The 19,849-nt window shown below is 42.8% G+C and overlaps 1 protein-coding gene across 9 annotated transcripts in view; it reads left to right on the top strand.

The window, feature by feature from the left end:
* The first annotated feature begins 376 nt into the window (after positions 1 to 376).
* Positions 377 to 19,849, top strand: part of UGT8 (UDP glycosyltransferase 8) — a 46,708-nt gene continuing 27,235 nt past the window's right edge. Inside the window, exons 1-3 of one of the 9 annotated variants that reach the window (XM_046939826.1) lie at positions 1,124 to 1,658; positions 2,033 to 2,276; positions 2,426 to 2,723. Coding sequence is in view for 1 of the 9 variants with exons in the window: in XM_046939822.1 (XP_046795778.1) it covers positions 15,951 to 16,023 (73 nt within the window). In the remaining 8 variants the exon portion in view is untranslated. Of the gene's footprint in view, positions 894 to 1,123; positions 1,659 to 2,032; positions 2,277 to 2,393; positions 2,724 to 10,455; positions 10,464 to 15,316; positions 16,024 to 16,424; positions 19,802 to 19,849 lie in introns of those variants that run through there. The other 8 variants (XM_046939824.1, XM_046939823.1, NM_204204.2 and 5 more) reach the window with 8 other exon arrangements.

The following is a 19,849-nucleotide window of genomic DNA, read 5'->3' as shown; positions in this document are numbered from 1 at the left end:
AAAGACTGTGGTGAACATCATATGAAGGTGTAAGTCCCAAACAGACTGGACTAATAAACTAACCCTGCATTTTCTTTTGCAAGCCATCTTTACAAGAAAGGAGACCAATTTAAAACTTATGGGTTTTTTTCTTTTTCTTTTTTATCATGGCATTCTTTTACCCTACCTAGAAAAGGAATATAAATTTAATTAACTCTTGCTTTGACCGATGAGACTTAAAATTTCACTTTTATCGAAGGAGTAACTTGATCTCCTGTCAAACCAGGAGGAGTTTCTGAACCACCTCTTCCCTTGAAGTTGTTTATGACAACTTCAGTGGGAAGAAGGTGTTCACCGTAATGAGTCTATAAAACACCTTTGGACTTAGAACCTGATCAGGACAAAAGTTTTAGCGTTGAAAGGTACATGGCAGATGGAGAAATGAGCCCCGTTCTCTTATATAATACCGTTCTTCCTTTCAGCTGCAAAACTACCCTTTTGAAAAGAGTTACACACACACACACACACACAACACAGGAGTAATCACTGGAGAATTACCATTAGTATTTAAGCTTCGCCAGGTAATCACTTGGACTCCTCCTGATAGTTTTTTCCCCAGGATGACAGAAAACAAGAGATAAAACAGCACTACGTCGCTTCAGCCAGCTTTCCCCCAGAAGGGATCACGAGCAGTTGGAAGCTGAACGTGCTTTCCTGGAGGAGAAAGAAATAAGCGGCATCACTCAAGTAGGTGGGATCAATTAGGAAACAGCTTAGATCTAATGAACCGGGAAGTCAGGCTTGAGGAACTTTGGAGTGCTTGTGCATTTTGTTTTTAAACAAAGCCTGCTGGCAACGAAAAGACAAACAGGCATTGGGGCAGAGCTCAGCCCTCACAGTTACTACGTGTGAAGGTTAGGAAGAGTTCTGTTTCGCGCCTCCCCAATCGTCCACGCTTCGCAGCGCGCCGTCCACCGCGCCAACGCTACACCGCTCACCGTTCACCTCGCGCGGCCGCGCCCTCCCCCGCCTCCCGGCGGTGCCACCTCGGCGGCCTCCCCGCCGCGCCCGGACTGATTGGCGGAGCGCGGCGGGGTCCCACCCGCCAGAGGCGGGCACAGGGCACCTGCCCCGCCGGCAGCTCGTTGCTGTCCTGGGAGCCGGGCAGTGCATGGGGCGGGAGGGCGTCTGGGGAGCGGGACAGCAGTTTTCCGTACCGGCGAGGGGCAAGGCCGAGGGGCGGCCGCTCCCTGCGTGCCCGAGGGCATCTCCGGAGGGTCGACGGCGGCGCCGGTGCATGCGTCCGGCGTGCGGGCGGGCGCCGGGTCGGCAGCGCGGTGGGGCCGAGTGGGGGCGGAGAAAAGTGATGAGAAGTTGAGGGAGGACGGAGCGAGGGTGTCCTCTCCTCTCCTCGGCCCGCGCCGCAGGGACAGCCCGGCAGCGCGGCAGGTGCAGCAGAGCCGGGGCGGAGGGGACAGGCGGGCCCGGCGCTCCTGGCGCCGCAGCGGAGGGGCTCCGGCGGGAACAGGGCCTCACCTCAGGCCGGGCCGGACGGAGCCGCGCACCCCGCTCGGCTGAAGGGGAAGAGCTGCAGCGGAGCCCCGAGCGGCGGCTCGCCCCGGTTCTCGACTTATTACCAGAGGCAGCAACGCGGAGAAACGGCCCCCGAGGAGACAGCGGTGAGGGAGCTCGGGAACTGCCCGCGGGCAGCGGGAGGGGCCCGGCTCCGGCGGCCCCGAGGCGGAGGGCTCGCTGCCTGGGCGGGCGGGCGGGCGGGAGGGAGGGAGGAGGGCGGCTCTCGTGTCACCTTGCCGCTCGTTCAGTTCTCCCATCTCTCCGTCCTCGCCTCGCACCGCCGCGCTGCGGAGGGGTCTGAGGGAGGGAGGGCGGCGGGGAGAGCCGCGGGCTGAAGAGAGTGGAGCCGCAAAGGACGGGGCTGTGGGACGCGGTGTCCCGCAGCGGCGGCAGCGGTGCGGAAGGGACGCTGTAACCTTGCGGGGTGCCGAGAGGGTTTGAGGGCGGAAAGGAACTTGTCTTCCTCCTCCGCCCTTAGGCGCTGCCCTGAGCGGAGCTTGAAGGGAGGAAGTCTCAACGTGGGTACCACACCTGCGAGGCACGGCCGCGAGGCGGGAGCGGCCCTTCGCCTCAGCAGGCAGCGCGGGTTGAGGCCAAGCAACGGCCGCCGCACCCGGCAGGTGTCCGCCCCGCTCGGAGCTGGAACGGGCCGCTGACGCCTGCCGCCGTCCGCGCTGTTCCGCGGCCGAGGGGACGCGCTGGGGAAAAGTTTGGAGAGCGAAGTAAGCGGCGACGGGGCGGGCTGGGAGGGAAACGCCGCAGCTCGGCGTTACCTGGGAGCGGGGCGGGGTGTGGGGCTGCTCCGTTCGGGCAATTGCTGCCACTTCTACGTTAACTAGATGGCGTGGTTTCCTGGCCCCTGGTATTGTAGCGAGGGACCGTCGCCGACGGACGCCCTGAAGTTGTGTGTTATGTAAGCCTGGGGACGTCCAGCGTTTCCTTCCCTTCGTGTTACGGACCCGTGTGCGGGCGCTGGGCCTGCGGTCTGTCCCACCCGGGACCTGTCCCTCCTGCGCAGAGTTGGCGGTGAATGCGCTCAGGTTCGGCCCGAGCTGCCCGGCCTGGGAGGAACAACACTGCGTGAGTGCTGCCGAACCTCCCCGCAGCCTTTGGAAAGGAAGACAGGAGCTTAGCCTGAACTGCGCACCGAACGAGTCAGCCAAGTCACGGTATTTAGGCAGACGCTAAATGGTATCCTGTCTTTCTGACTTGTTTACATACTCATTTTAGTATGACTATGGGGCAATAGGAAATGGCGAGGAAAATAAATAATACGTGGGCTATTTTGTATGCTCATTGGAGTTGCCTCAGGAAGAAGAGCAGTGGATGAGTAGAGTAGAAGAGGTTCTTAAAGGATTTTCTCCCACAGCAACACCTCGAGGGCTGTATTTTTGTTTTTGGTACTCAGACTCAGGGACTTGATCTGGGAAATAATTCATGTAACATCGGTTATTTCTATATTTTACAAATGGTCAGGGTTACGCTTCCTATCTGGAGCGGCCTGCCTGCTTTTCCAGGCGATTATCACACAAGGTCACTTACGTGTTTTAGCTGAGCTGGTTTTATAGCACTGACACAATGCTGTCTGCTGTTAACCTTTACTTCACATTTCCTTGTTTTTGTTCTTCTATTTCAGCCATTGATCCAGACTGGATACTGCAGTGACTTTTTTTTTTTTTGTAAGCTACTAACCAATTCATGCTGGAGTTCTAAATTCTTTCAGATGGCTTTCATGCAATTGTGAACTACTCTTGTTGGAAGAGTTACCTGTGAAATGCTAGGCAGTGAGTGCCTGGCCTGAAGCACTTGCTTTGTTTGTGACCTTTGTGCAATGTTTTGCCACTAACAGAAGTTATTTGCATGAAACAAGAAAATGGTATCTCTTTGTGTCTGTTAAGTGTATAGACTCCAAGGTGGGACTTTATAAACACCCCTTATGTTTCGTGATCTTAAAGCACTGAGCAGTTGTGTTGTTTTGAAATAGGATTTGGATGGAGAAACCTTTAGTTACTGCTTATAGAAACTGGAGGGAGTAGGGACTACCATGTCAACGAGATGCCGTATATAATGCCATATTTACCACATCTAGAACACTTGACGTGTTACGCTGTAAGTCTCATTTGACTCTTTGGAATAATAATAGTCATAATGGCTTTACTTAAAGGAGTTGTACTGATGTAGTAAATGAATGCCAGAGAGTGCTGTCAATCATGACAACATAGTCAAAGTTTGTAGTAAACTTTGCCATAATTTTCTGCCATATATAATTTGCTACAGATGGACTTAATTGATTTCTAGCAATTTATTTAATTTCCAGGGCTAGGAAAAAAGAATTATCAGTTTTCTTCCTGTGGTAGGTGTGTTACTAAACATGCAGACATTGGGTAAGAAAGTACAGTGGTAAGCCTCATCATGTGCAAAATGGTGCCACTGAGCGTGGTTCTGTGTGTGGCTGTTTTTGTACTTGCTGGGCATTGCACAGGAGGTGTGTTAAAGAGAACACTCCTGGCAATTAAAATATGTTTGACAAGTATACTAATAACTGTAGTAAAAATAATATTCTGAGTAAATTATTTTCTAATTGACCTTCCTGAAGTAGATTGCTTCTGGCTTCATCAGCTAAACATTTTATTGCACAGCCTTCATGTTTTCATTTTGGGCTCATTAAGGCCCTTCTTTTCGTGTTGATGTGTTAGTCAGCTTCCTTCCTTTAGAACTGTACCAAGGACGTGCATCGGCTTCATCTTGAATGAGCTCCTTATCAGTTATTTACTAGAAAAATCCAACTACAGTTTTAAAAGCTAGTGAGATGTTTGTTGTAAGATCATATTGAAGAAGTACTTAGTAAATTAAATATCTTTTCTCTGCAGATCTTAATGGAAATGCTTTTATTGCTGTTTCAGTATTATAGAGTGGTATTTAAGAAGGGGTTGTTTTAGGAATGCCAATACATTAGAAGCATTTGAAATCATTTGTTCTCTCTTGGAGTTTTATTCTTTGAAGAGTTTTTATCATGGAGCTATTTTGTTTTTTCTTAAACATACAGATTGAAGTGTTGTTTATGAATAGGTATTACGGAGGTCTGTGTTTTTCCCCGAGGTTGGCTGTATTTGCACTGAATTTTCAGGCCTTGTGACACGTAAGGTTTCATGAACCCTTCACAAAATATTTCTGGTCTTTCATGGTTTGTAACATCAAGGATGTATGTGTCTTAAAAGCTCAACGTGTGAGATAATGCAATCAGTACTTATTGGGAAAAAGTCTAAAATGTGTTGTAGCTTTCTAAATAAAATCTCCTGGAATTGATTGCTGTTGTTTGCACCAGTTCATTAAGGATATTTGTTGTGTGTTTTCTGTATAATATTTTGTCATCCAATGGAAGAAGGATTTGTAGTTACTAAAAGTCCCAGTCAGCTTCCCTTTTTGCTCTGTTATGTACTGACATCATGATATTTCTTATTATTTTTATATTGCTAGTTATATGACAGATTTTTGTAGCAGTTCCCTATTTGGAGCCAGTGTATTGGAGAAGAAGTGAGTCATCTTGGAAGCTTTTAAAATTTTTACTGGTTTTAACATACAGTCTTGTATCCTTAATCCCTAAATGTGGGAAGAGGTGACATAAAACCTGTGGCTTTATGAAATGATATACTCATATACCTGGGACTAAGGGACGAGCATACCATCCTTACTGATCTTTGTACTATTGCAAACAGTATATACTAGATCAGTTAAAAAAAAAAAAAAACACCCCCAAACTTAAAAACAAACAAATAAAAAACCAACCCTGTACATGTAACAGTTGTGATTTAAGGAGCTAAAGAGGAGTTGAAAGACATTGTAGGCACTTGTTTTCTCAATAGAGTTGTAGCAAGTCAGGTTCTCTCTCATTATTGCAATTTCTCTTAAGTAGCACAGTTGTCATGCACATAGTTTTATGTAATAGAACAAGTACAGCTTTCTTCTTTGCTCTGTGCTGTGCTTTCCTTCTATGAATGGATTGCTCAGCTTTATGAGAAGTGAGTGACTTAGGACTGTTTTTCCTTCCTACTCAGAGACTGAAGGGAGAATTTAATGAGAAGTGCTGGGCCAACTTCAGGTTCTGAACCGAGTTGGAAATGAGCCTTGATGTCCTGGGAAAACAACATGCTTTTTAGAAGAAGAAAACAATTTGACAGAGCTCCTTTAAATGTATTTAAGAGGAGATTGTGATGTGAATGTGGAAGGTGGAGTTCCTTAATTTAAGACATTTTTCCATTAAGGAAATCGTTTTCAACCATAAATCTGCAGCAAGTTGGTGTTTCATACATTTGTTACACGTGAGGATTGAGTGCACTGTTCTAACAACTTTCAAATATTAGATGTGTAATTCGAGGACTGGGAGAGGAGTGCATTTTAATTAGTCCTAACATCCAAATTTGGTGATTTCTTTCTTTAATTTCCCAACTTGGAAGTCATTTGACTTTCACTTAAGTCAAATGAATAAGGCTTTGTGATTTAATGCCAATAACATCAATTTATAAAATGCAGGTTAGTAAAAAGGGATCTGTACCAATTTTCAACAAAAGCATGGCTAGTGCTTGTGTTGCTTCTTATCTCCTTAACTTCCTTCTTGAGACATCTTTGTTATCGCCCTGATTTAATGTTTAAAATGAGAGAGATTTGCTTTCGAAGGAAAATGAGATATTTCTGAGTTTACTCTATGAGATGCATCAAAGTAGTTTATCTGCCTGAATGAAATGTGGGTTAAAGTCAGGAATTTTGGACAGAATAGTGCTGTAGATAATTGTAAAATTTACACAGCATGTAGATGAACAGCTTGCTTTTAAGGTTGAAATCAGAAGTACAGCTGAGAAGCCTGTATACAGCACCTGACAAACTCAGTGTAGCTAGATGTGTGTTCTGGAGCTTGGAGCACCTGGGATCCACTCTTGTATGCAGTTGTGCATTTTGCCTGTTGGCAACACCACTCTGGACTCACTGGGATTGTAGGTGGTAATTCATTTGAATCTCCTTTGTTTCATAGGAAGAAATATTCCTTCTTGCCCCCACCACAGTTCGATTAAAATGTTATTGTCTAAGACTAAACATGGTAAAGAGATGCAAGGGAAATAACAGTGCAAACGTAGTAGGTGTTCCAAGTACATTAATGTTTCGTATTCTTAGGAACTGTATAATGAAATATTCTTTCAAAAGAGTACTTAATTCTTTGGTTTCTCCCTTTCTATTCTTAGTAGCCATTACTGAGCTGCAGTAATAGTTTGTTGTGTCATTTTTGGATTAGTAAGCATCACAACTTTTTTATGGGATAGCTGTTAGAGGATACAGATGCTGCATGCAGGCGGCTAAAGGCTTATTTTGTGTATTTGGTTGCAAAGTCATCAGTTTCGCTTCAATTCATAAGCACTGAACTTTTTTTTTTACTAGCTTGAGTGTCGAAACACTGAACTTGGACTTCAGTAGTGATGTTTTTTAAGTGCGTTCTTGTCTTGAAGGTTGCTGCCACTGAAGATCTCGTAAGTGGCAGTACTCGGGGTAGGGCATGCGCTGCAGATAGCAACAGCTCTGCAGCAATTTCACTTGGGAGAATCAAGGACTCAACCAATTGTGGCGCTTACAGAGTCAGCAGTTGCACAGAATTACAGAAGTGCTGGCTAGAAGGGTCACTGGATGTTCTTACGAGTTTCCTCTCAATACAGGATTGTTGGCACCGTATGAGGGGGTCAGCTGTGGCTTTTTCACCCAAGTTATGAATATAGATGAGGATGGAAATTCCACAACCTCTCTCATAACCTTTTATGGTGTTGTACTACTTTTCTAAAGGGAAAAATTTGTCCAGTGTCTGTCTCTCAACTTGTTAAGCTGTAGTTTGTGTCCACTGTTCCCTCCTGTAATAATAAACAGATAGCAGAGGAGTTTGGCTGTGAAGCTAAGGGGGAATGTCTGACGAGGTGGATTAGAGGAGCTAGAAAAAGTGTGTGTTCTGATCATAGCTTTTTTAAAAAACAAAACAAAAACAAACAAAATAACCCATTGTACCTACCAGTTGTGTAGGTGTACCAGTGTACACAGTACCACCTGACTGTGAAGTGGCATTTGCATCTGCTCCTGATGGTCCTGAGGGCATCTGCTAAAATTGTGTTTTTTCACTGTGGGCTTTGGGTTGCCCTGGCTGCAAAAGCTCTTGTTGTAAGAGGTGCATTGATTCTTCATACGAAAAATGTGCTGTACCAATACTCTGTGAAGTGAGCTACAGGCCATGTAGGTCTTGCTGCTACTCTATACCTTGCTGTAAAATGAGATCTGAATCTCTTCAATTTTCTTCTAGGGTTCTCTTCTCCTAAACTTGTTATGCCTGAGGGACATTGGAGAACTCATTATTATTAGACCACTGTCTAAATAAAAGGTGTATACCAATGTGCTTTAAATACAGATAGAGATTGATTGTGGAATTAGATCCTTGATTAAGCCTTGCTGGTCACTGGAAGAATGTTTTTGTCTGTCCTGGGATATTTCAGTGTGATCAGAGAAACAGAATCTTCAGAAGTGTGTTTGTGTGTATGATGTTTGATATAGCTGGGCACGGAAATGTCTCAACAAACTGAGCAAAGCGCTTGTGGGAAGTTCTCTGTGTAGAAATTGTTCATCCCAGCAATCAGTGATGGGAAATTGGAGAAGATAGTTTCTTAACTGGGTAGGCCAGCGTGGTGTCTGGGGAAGCTATTGCTTGTGGAGTCTAAAAGTCAGTAAGTAGCTAGATGATAGTATAAATATTGGGAGAACTTGCATGGAAACTCGCCAAAGCACGTTTGTGTGGCAGCTTTAAGTTACACTCTTTAACCGTCCATAGCAATGTATCTTTAATTACTCTACCTTGTTATACTTTAGCAAGTGTGTAATTTATTTGTCAATTAGCTTTATTTTCATGAAAGCACACTCAAGATGGGGAGACTCCAAATAAATTATTGTAATCTCACTTGTTGTTGAACAGCCATTGCGTTGTTACCATAGCTTTTAAGCTATTTACCATTGAAGTAACTTGATAACTACAGCCCTACTGTACACTAAGAGAACAGTTGTTGTAAACCACTATCGATGTTTGTTATTACACAGTGATAGTATTAAAAAAGTTGCAGTTGCTTTCTAGAAGTGGGGGAAGATAATCCCATCTTCTTCAAAGCCCAGTGGCAGTGGGTAAGGATAGGTGCACCTACGCCCATCTGGATGGTTTGTTGTTTATTTGTTTTATACCTGCACTGACCTCTGTGAATCTCGGTCTTTGTAACTGCAAGTTGTCTCTATCTCAACTCTCTGCAACTGTCAAATTGAAGTCTTTTTTTTTTTTTTTCCCTTTAATGCTTGTGAATTAACCGTTTGTACTTAATCCTTAGATCATCTTTCAGGATCTTACCGCTTTTATTAAATGAAACAAGAACAAGAAAAACCTTAAGCCTTATCGTTAGTCATTTTCCTTCTGAAGGTACAATACAGTTTTAGTCCACTACTGATATTAGAAATTGGCAGGAAGTTTTTGTGTATTTAAAAGTGTTTATACAGCTACTGCAAAATGGAAAACAAGACTCGAGGCTTTTTAACTCTTGTGGGAGTGCAGTCTGCTCCTCTTGAGAAGGTTTCTGAGTTGTTTTTTGTCTTCTCTCATTCCAGTAGGATTTTAAGATTAGAGGCTATAAGCATTAAATTGGAGAGAAAAGCAGTTATGTACAGTACTTTCATCTTTATTCTTACTACTGAATTGTACTAGGAGGTAGTTTGGAGCAGGGCCCATAAAGCACACACAGATCTGAAAGCTAAAAAGCAGTTTAAAAAACAAAACAAAGCAAAAACACCTGCCTGTAAATGCATGCATTTCCAAAACAACCTAATAGCGTCCACTCTGGATCTTGTTGCAATACAAGTTGCTCTGCAAGTGATCTTAAGCAGCTCAATTAATTGAGCTGAATAAGAGGAAAACATTTTTAAAGTATTTCAATTTTGAACGTTTCCCACCGCAGTAACAAGCGCTCCATAGTTTCCCTTGTGAATCTGTTTGTGTGGCTTATTAAAATGTAATTATTTGCTATAGGATGAAGTCACAAACAGAACAAAGAAATTATTCAGTTCATCTTGATGTCATGTGATGGCGTGACCAGGGAGAGCTTGTACCAAGCTGAAGCTAGCTGTAGCGAAAGATGAAGCATCCACCCAAAGGATTATCAAAGTTGGAACAAATTCCGAATGAAATGCTTGTTTCTGAGGATTACGTTGTTTCATACCCTGAATCTTGTTTGAGGCAAACTAAACGCTTGCATGATTGTAGCCTGTAGCTATAGGCTTTGTTACAGCAACTTTACTACAGAGTTCTGCACTGCAGTGTCTGTCTCTGCCAGCTGATGTGATGCATCCCTCTTTCTTTCCCTCTGTATGTATGAGGATTTCTTCTCCAACTTGATATCTGTACTTCTTGATCGTGCTGCATGAAGCGTGTTGTGATAAGCTGTGCTATTACCAGGGCTGTTCTTGGCACACAGTGTCATAGCAGGAGCAGGGCCTTTGTTTTAGAGCCAGTGAACAGCACCTTATCCAGCACAGAGTCCCTGGGAAACGCAGCGTGACCTGCTGACTTCTGTGTTAATATCCTTCCCGTCATGTCCCAACATCATTTCTGCATGTCTTTCTTGCGCAAAACAGCTGAAGTAGGTTGGGAAACACTGCTTTTAGATTTCAGTACTTCAGAAAAAAGGTCTTCAGAACGTGAGGCAGCTCTGCCAGGGGGCCCATCTTTTGGTACCAAAATACTGCGTCTTCTGGGAGCTCTAAACACTTGTGAGGAAGGTTTGGGAGAATACAGGAAAACGTTTCTGTCTGTCAGGTGTATCTACAAGGAATATATGTGTTGTACTTTAAAAGAGGTGAGTTTGTTTTGCTGAATGTAGTTGGCAGTTAATTTTCCTGGGTGTTGGGGGTGAAGTAACAATAGTGAGGAAAAGACTGTAATATGGAGAGCAGATGCAGACGACATTGAGCCATCTGCGCACTGATACAATTTGCATTCGTTTGAGGGTACATGAAATTGGGAACGCGCTTTTTGTTTCTTGGGTTTCTGCTCTGTGCTTCCTTTTTGTCCTGAGAATACTGGAGGACGCAGTGGTTTAAATAAAACGTGTATACTGATGTGCCGTACTAATGGTGCATCAGCTCCACTGCCACACATCTGTACGTGCTCAGCTTTGCTGTGTCCAAACTGATGCACCCAACCTGACATAAGCTGGTCTACTGCTGTCTCTGCTGTTTACAGTTCTGGGGCTACACTGCAGCTCCTGGGGGCCTTCTCTGTTCTGGGCAGGTCCTGCTGTGGGGCATTTAGTGCAGGTTTGGGCCTAGGCCACCACAAGACAGGATGGGATTTTTGTACTTGCAGCCCATGTAGGCCTGACCAAGCCTTACAAAAGAATTTGCAGTCACATTGAATTTCAGGGAGGAAGTTTATATCCAAATCAGTATTTGGATATAAATCAAGTTACTCTGAAAGTAATGCCTCCTATTTATTTCTGTGGAAACAACAACAGATATGAAGAGCACAATAACGCTATTGGATGGAGCAAATTCTCAGTAGCTGTGCATTTTTGCAAGTGATGAACAAGAGTGCATGCTGTGCTTGTAAAAATGGGCATGGCCATTTGAAACATCACTGATCTTTCACATCACTGTCACATCTGCTGACAAGCACCACCCACTGCCTCACTGTGCTGACAGCCACTGCTTGGGCTCCGTAAATGTTCGGTAGGCATCAGTGAATAACAGTGGGTGCTGTTTTTTTCCTCATGGTGGAATTCAGTGTTACTCCTTTTCTTCACATGTGCCTCCATGTCAGGTGCTGTTCTGTCAGACTGCCCCTCTGTTACAATTCTTCTTTTCCCAGCTCTCTCAGGTGAAATCCTGTACTTGATTAAAAACCTAATATACAAATAAAAAGTCATTACTGAAAAGGGCTTCATAAATTGCAGAGCCTGTGAAATACCTCTTCGTAACTGCTTTGTCGCTTTCATAACTGACACAGTAAGTCTGTGATGGATGCGTACAACACAATGTCTATAAATCTTCCTCTCATTTGTAGCTGTGACATTTTTGTAGTCATTGAAATGCTTAAGTCATTGGGTAAGAATGTAGTAGTTCAAGGAACAGCTCAAAGCAAATGTGAAAGCCCCACACAATTTCTTTCTAATAATTTCCACTGATTTCTTAATTTGTTCATTTGGTTGAAATAGGCGCTTGTAGTTACAAGTCAAATCTTACTACTTATCTAAAACATTGCCACACAAAGTCAGTCATAGTGTGCACTTACCTCAGGAATTTGTTACAAGATCTTTGATATGAAAAACTTAAGAATACAAATGCAAAGGTTCTGCAATATTTCTTATCAGAGTCTCTTCCCAGACAATGTAGCTTGCTGTTTCAAGGCTCTGTACATCCACAGATTTCTGATGCTTTCATCTCTTACGAGATGAAACCCCATCGAGTGGGTTGTTGATTAGCAGTTACTTTCTAATCTTAATCTGCGATTTGCTGCCTGAAGTCAGTGTATGGGCCTGCTTTTCTTTAGCTCTTAAAGGTTTATGGCATAATACTTCCTATTACCTGCAGAAAAGGTGCTTTATAGCAGAGTTATAGGCAAAGAACAAATTTACAGTTGCCAGTTTTAGAGGTTTAGGAATCAACTTGTACTTTTAGACTGGAGAAACAGTTTTGTCTTATTCTCCTCTGCTGTGTCTCTTTAATAATCTTCCAGTGTCTGTAGTAATTTGTTCATTTTCTGAAATTTGCTATTATGATTTGATAGGTAAACTTGTTCAAGTTGTAGCACTTCTGTATAGCGAGGCTTGGCCATAAATTCTGATCTGCACTGGTGTTAAATCTTGAAGAAAGCTGGGAAGGGCAGGAGTTTATTTTTATTTTTCTTCAAAAGAGGCCATGGAGGAAATCACAAATAGAAAGTGATACTTATTCTTTTGTTCATTCACTCTCTTCCATAGTTTACAGAACACGTTGCAGTCATGTTTGTGTGTGTGTGTGTGTATGCTTTTGTATTTTTGTCTTTAATATCAACTGCTTGCTTGTGACTGATAGAGCAAAGATTTGGTTTGGCTGCATGTATTTTATTGCTGAATCATCCTCTAAGCAGCACTAGAGAACCTTTTATTTGTTTTGGAAAATTTTCTTCCTCTTTAAGCTTTACACTAAAATGTAAGTGCTTTTTCTAAGCTGTTCTTTGTTATCTTGGGTATGATAAAACGCTTTGCTTACAGGGCCTTTGGTCATGCAACCACCTACGTAGGGTTTGGTTCAGTATTTGTTTAAGTGAAATGTTTACAAGCCTGTGATGGTTGGATACAACGTTTTATCTGTAAAACTGTATTTAATAACAGCGAAGGCAAACAGATTTCTACATGAAATAAGTAAACGTCAATAGGGTTTTGAATAGGCAGTACTGATGCAGGGCTTCAGTGAATCAGGTAACATTAGTAATGTGTCAGGTAACAACAGCCTGCTTTTTGAACTCATGAGCCACTGTGTGAGGTGGGTCTGTGATTTTTTTTTTTTTTTTTCTTCTGGCTTCTGAAGATCTCCTGGAGGGGACTCCACAGCCTGTGTCAGTGCTCCAGCGCCCGCACAGCACTGAAGTGTTTCCTCGTGGTCAGAGGGAACTGCCTGTGTTCCAGTTTGTGTCTGTTGCTTCTCATCCTGGCAGTGGGCACCGTTTGGAAGATCCTGGCTTTGTCCTCTTTACGCCCTCCCTTTAGATATTTGTTCACATTTGTGAAATCCACCCCTAGGTTTTCTCCAAACTGAAGAGTCTGAGCTCTCCTAGACCCGCCTCCTAGGAAAGGTGCTCCAGTTCCTGGATCATCTTGGTGTTCCTTCACCAGACACTCCCACTATGCCCGGATCTCCCTTGTACAGAGGAACCCAGAGCTGGCTCCAAGAGTGCAGGTGTGACTTCACTGATGCTGAGCGGAGGGGAAAGATCATCTCCTGGGCAAACTTTGCCCAGTGTAGCTCAGAAGAGTAGTAGCCTTCACTGTGGCAAGGGCACTTGGCTGACTCATTTGAGATTCTTGTGATCGCTGTGTATTCCATTTTACATAGTGGAGATTAGTATGAGGGCTGCTTCAAAAGTAATGCTTTTTATTTTATGATATTGGCCCAGAACGTCAGAGGTGGATGTTGCTCATGTAGTAGTAGAGGCTGAATTTTCCTACCTATATTCTGTCATTGAATTCTTCCATGTGGAGAAAATGGCATCCATTGGCATTCATCAGTGCTTGCTGAACAATTACGGAGACCAAACTGTGGATGTGAGCACAGCGAGACAGTGTGTAGTGGGTTGTGTGCTTCAGCAGTGGTAGAAAGCAGCCTCTCCTGCTCTGCATCTCCCAGTATGGAAATTCCATCAGATTTGCGACTTAGATGTGTTTAGTCACTGATGAAATATACCTCGTTTCCAAAAAAGCTTTTTGTTTTTCTGCCTTTTGTTCTGATTGGCTCGGATGATTAATGTGTTATTTTGAAGTGTTCATGATGGTAAAAGTAGAGATTTTATTCTTTCTAAAATACTGAGTTTTATATAGCAAACTGATAGTAAAGAGAGAATACTCTTAGCAAAGCTCAAGGAATAAATCTGTACGTGACCTGAACTCTGGTACCAGTTTGCAGTAAGCACTGCTGGCTGAGGAGCATGTAAATCTCAAATTTCCCCCTTTTTGGTCGTTATACTTCTGTGATGCACCTCATTAGCTTACCACTCACACATAGGCGTTTCTGTGCTGATCAGCATTTGCTCTTGGGTTTGCAGAGGTGAAAATCTAGTTGGTGAGCTTGCTTTTTTTAATGTGTAGTCGTATCTGTTAAATTCTAATTAGTAATTGGAAACCTTCAGGTAAGATGAGAGCGAGCAGTGGCTGGGAGGATTGTTCCTTTGCTGTCAGCGCAGTGCTGCTGCTTCGTACGAAGGGCACCTTGCTAGGCACAGGCCCTGGGCTTCTGACCTAACTGCCCACATGGGCCTTAGCAAATCGAAAGGGCTGAAAGGGTCTTGAAAAAGTTACTGCCATCACAGTACTCTGTCTCTGTAAACTTCACTTGCTTCTTTGGAAGTGAGGAATGTTGGGTGGTATCAGTGGATATGAAGTATTACTTTTATACAGCGTCTAGTTTTCTATGGTACATGTAAAAGTAAACAGCTCTTAGGCGCTTTTGAGAGTATTTAGCACTGCTGCTCAGTTTGAATTGAAGTTGTGCTGAGGTGCTTCAGAGCCTCTTTTGGCTTCTAGAACTGATGGTGCCAATAAAGAGCCCACTGAAAATTGTATTGCTGCCTTGAAAATGGGGGTTTCTGTGAGATTCTGAAGTAGTAGGGTATGCAGGTGGATGGTGGAAGGAACCAGAGAAGTCTAAATTTTAATTAAAGGATGGTTGGCATATTATTAAGGATTGGCAGAAAATCTTAGCTTCACTATGTTTTTCAGTGCTGCAACTGGTGGCTGCATAGATTATTAATTTGAATGATTTTAAAATCATTTTTAGAATTGAAATACAAGCATTGTATTTGTTCAGTTTTAATAGCATGCATTTAAACTTTAAGACTTTCCTCACATAATTTATATAAACTTAAATGTTCCGTGTTTTCTTTGTTTCCAAGTCTTCCTGTATCAGGTCTTGAGTAAAACTCTGACTTCTTATCTGCATAGTCACATTTCCTGTTCTCAGTCCTGTTTTGTCCTTCTGCGTGAATAGTGAAACGTGCCTTCCAAAGAACTAAGTCAGGATTTAGACCTCCTGGTCAGCTGAAAGCATCCTTCCAGCAGTCTTTTCGGTAGGAGCTTGGTTTTCTGCAGCAGCCATTACAACTTGTGCTTTCTCTTTCATTTAAAAAACCGCAAGTAGAACATTAATTTTGTGAGAAGGCATTGGAGTAGGTTTAATGTTTAACTTCTTGGTATTTCTTTAACTTCTTCCAATAGCCAAACCCTTTACAGACAGCAGTTGCTTTTACTCCTATAAAGCTGCTTCTTTAATCTCCTTTTTCTCCATACTTGTTCGTGCTTTTGGGGCTTTTTGGCTTAAGAGTAGTAATGGTTTCAATTCAATAACAATTGTTTCAGTATTTTTTTTAAATGATAAAAAAGAGGTTTTTTTCTTTTTCATTCTCATACTTAACGTATATCCTTATCCTCTAAAAGGATACTGTATGCCAGCTTAGGCACCAAAAGATCTTCTTTAATGAAGGCAAATCCTAGGCAGACGGTGGAAAATGTTTTTGACTTTTAAGTATTATTAACTATCTTGGAGAAATGTGTCATCCTGTGGCTTTTTTTTTCTCCTTACTATAAGCATACCTGATGATTTCTTTTAACATAGGATCCAGCAGCAGAAGGCGGTTACATCAGATGTTGATCCTTTTTAATTATTGTGGTAAGCAGTTTATTCTGGTCAAGTGCAGCATAAGATCAATGCCACCGTTCCCAGTATAAAAAGGACTCTTAATGGGTATTTCTCTAATACCGTTGCATGTTTAGTATTTCTGTGGTTTGGCAGTTCCTGTACATGTATTCTTGCCTCTCTGTGTAAAGAGGGGTTCCATAATACGTTTTGAAATGTGGTTTTTATTGGTTCTGAATAGTGAAGGTACTGTATGTCACAAAGGTCCAGGGAATTGTGTCACTTACAATCCTTGATTCCACAGTATGGGGAAAGCTGATGTTTCATAAACTGCCAGTTATAGTGACATCGCGTTAGCTAGCCTAGTGCTTTATAGGAGCTTTGTGAAGATTAAAACGTCCCATATGTCTTCACTTAAAGCAGAGCTGTTGGCTGAGGGTGGGGATGGGAAGAGATGGTGTGATACTCTAATTGTCCCAAGGAAGTGCAGCTGTAATGCCGCGTGGCTTTTGGTGGCATGCGCATGACGTAAGCTGTGGAGAACAGGCCTTGGAGCTAAGGGTTGTATCTTTCTGTTTGTTAGGACGTGTTGTGCTCCAGCCTGTATCAGGTCAGGAGATCAAAGTGCACCACGGGGTACTTGCACCTGGCAGCCTGTTGGATCACGGCTCGCCTTTAGGCTGCTGCTACCGTTGATTTGCAGTACTCTTACAAACGTGAACTCTTTCTGCATTTCCCAATGCATTTACTGTTTTGTAATATTCCTCCTGTTGGCAGAAGTGGTAACTTAATACACAGTGAGAATGCTTCTGGCATGAGGAGTGTAGTCAATAAGGCTTTTTTCCAAGTTTGACTAATCACTGTTTTTTGAGTGTTTCATTGATAAATGGTTTCTATTTCAAACAAAACTTACCCAGTGGGTGTTATCCTCCAGCGCTGTTGATCGGAAGAGCACTGCTGATGGTAGTTGAGCGTGGCTTGTTTGTCTGAGCCGTGGACGCTGTGCCAGGCTTGTGTTCTTCAGTGGTACAGACCCTGCAGCCTGAAGTCTGTGAGCATGTGGGGGGGTGGGAGTGAAGTATGGTGGTGAGTGGAGTGATTAATGGTGCCCAGTCTGGGCACATCCTTCCAGTGAGAGCTCCTGGAAGTCAGCTGAGCTCTGTGGAGTGCTGCGGTTTTATAGGGAGCCACCAATGAAAGCAAAGGCCTGAACTGAAAAGTCAACATAATGCTTTAAACACAGCCTGGTAGGTCAGGAGCTTTTGCTGCAGATGTAAAAATGGAAAAAAATAAATAATGCAATACTGGACTTCTGTTTTCCTTGATGTTGATGTCGTCATTCATTTTTTTGTCGAAGCTTTAATGGTTTTTAAGAAAAGAAATCAAGAGGCAAGCTGTTTCTCATATAGAAAGTATACTTTTTTGAAGTTGACTGGAGAAAAATACAGAATTGCTGTTTACTTTTGTTTTGATTACTGCTGTTTGCAGGGGAGGAGATGTTTTAGGGTGACTTCCAACACCCTAATTGAGGCAGCTTAGCAAACAACTCAATCTCATCTGATGTCAGATTAGTGCTGCTGGTAATATTTGCAGCAAGTAATTTTATTCCTCTGCCGGTGATGTATTGTCTTGGTAAAATTGAGCTTTGTGCCTCCAAGCAGTGGAGCTTCTTTGAGAATCCACTGCTTCAGCCCGTGGATGTGTTGGTGTTCCAGAGATCTCAGTGTGTTTCCTGTGCTTCTGTTCTTTACTGCCTGCTCATGGGCACCATAAGATTTTGCATTGCCTTGTCATACAGTGAGCTTTTTCACAAGAAGATAAAACAAAACCAAATTAAGCTAGCTCTCTTTGCCCTCATGGACTTTTTCATTGAATTTGCATGCATGCATGCAAGGACAGCAGCTGGTGATAATTATTTAAAATTGGTAGGATTCTTGTGATGGTCAGTTATGTCCTAGGTAGCGGCTAGCGCTTTCTGAAGATGAGCGTGGAACAGACTTCAAGTGAAGTAAGAGTTTCACACGACAAACATAATGTAAATAATCTGTTTGCCTTGTTGTAGTTTTGCAGCTTTACTTGAACTCTGTGCATGTTTACAAATGCTTCAAAATCAAGGCACTTGCAGAAGCTGGAGTAGGAAAAAAAATGGGACGTTATCAGAAAGTCTACTATTACATTGTAGTAATACAGTTAAGATGCTATTTTGTTGAGCTGGTAACTCACATGACATTTGAAATAAATAAATAAAATTCTAAGCAATCTGTTTTAGGAGTGTTACAGGAGTAGAATCATAGAAGCCCAGAATTGTTTGAATTGGAAGGGACCCTTGAAGGTCATCTAGTCCAACTCCCCTTCAGTAAATGGGGACCCCTACAGCTAGAACAGGTTGCTCAGAGCCTGGTCCAGCCTGACCTTACAGTACACTGTAAGGAGATGATAAGGCCCAAGTAGTAGCATTACCAGTTTCTGTACTGCTTATTTATAAAGGACACTGTGACAGACCCTCATTTCCACATGGATTAGGTTTGGCACAAGAAAACAGCAGATTGTTTGGTTTGGCTTGTACTCATTTCCCTATCGTAAGAGGGTTAATGTGACTGAGGAGCATCCTGACATTCCCTCTCCATGCTTCTGATAGGCTTTGCTTTCATCTGATGTACAGTGTTTTGTAGGCTTTATTCACAAGGAAAATTATTTTCTCATCCCTCAGAAGCCTGCTGCTGTCAAGAACTGCCTTTGTTTAGGACGATATTATTATCAGTATAGGCTAGAGTTCATACTTAAGTGTCTGTGTAAGTGCCAACTTAAGTAGGTTTAGAATCTAGCACCTGTAAAACTGCTTCACCGGAAGCCGATGTGGATATTCATGTATGTGGTTCTAATTCCCTTTTATTTTGCTTGTTCTCAAATGCAAAGTGTAATTTTTGGAAGATTAAAGCTGTCGCATTGCTTCTTGGTAGCACCTCCCTGGTGGGTTTCAACTTTTGACCTCAGTGTCGATCAGTGTTGGTACTAAACAGGAAAAGCAATGTCCTTGTAGAGAAAGAGACTTTATATGCTCAATTCGCATTGGTTTATGTGAAAACAAAACAGCAGAAAGTGTCAAGGAAATCGGAATAGAGACCTGCGGTTTGCAAGAGGAAAGCCTGAAAGCTGTGGTTGGTTATCAGAAGCACTTGCAGTAGAAGTAGTCATGTGTTGACAATAGGAGGGTGGAGGTTTCAGCGCAGTGAACACAAAGTGAACAATAAGAATTGTTGCAGGAGTTCTGGTTGGGGATGAAAGACTGAAATGTATCTATGAAATACTCATATTCTGTGCTGGAAGGAAACTGCCTGTGCATCCTTCAGATGTGAATAAATGGCTTTTTAGACTTTGGGCCTTTTGGTGTGGTGTCCTTAAAGAACGTTCAATTCATGCAGTATGTTACGATGATTACAATGCAATTGTGATCCTAAATATAATCCCAGATGTTACAGGGTCTAGCTTTCTGAGCTGACTTCAAGATACTGTAGCTGTTAGATAGCATGTATAATTCAGAAGCAATGTATGCAGTATCTTTGTGGAGGGCACTAACCTCATTCTCTCTGTCAATTTTCCTGCCATGCGGTGCCAATGCCATATTGCTACCTGTGCTGGAAGAGGTCTCATCTACCCTCTGTGCCAGATGGAAACAGAGAGGAAGGGAAGAAGGCAGACCTTTTTGGAAAATGAACACTACCAAATGTATTCTAAAGCCTTGTGGTGCTGTTCTTTCCCATTACTATTGCAAAGACATCTTTGAGATAGGGGATAGCTACTGAGTTAAAACGTAACTCTCTTTTTTTTTTTTTCTTTTTTAATTTCCAGGTAAAATACC

The sequence above is a fragment of the Gallus gallus genome, chromosome 4, assembly GCF_016699485.2.
Source record: "Gallus gallus isolate bGalGal1 chromosome 4, bGalGal1.mat.broiler.GRCg7b, whole genome shotgun sequence".
Taxonomy (NCBI): Eukaryota; Metazoa; Chordata; class Aves; order Galliformes; family Phasianidae; genus Gallus; species Gallus gallus.
The sequence above is the reverse complement of the archived record's forward strand: the minus strand, read 5'-3'. Positions and strand labels throughout refer to the sequence as shown.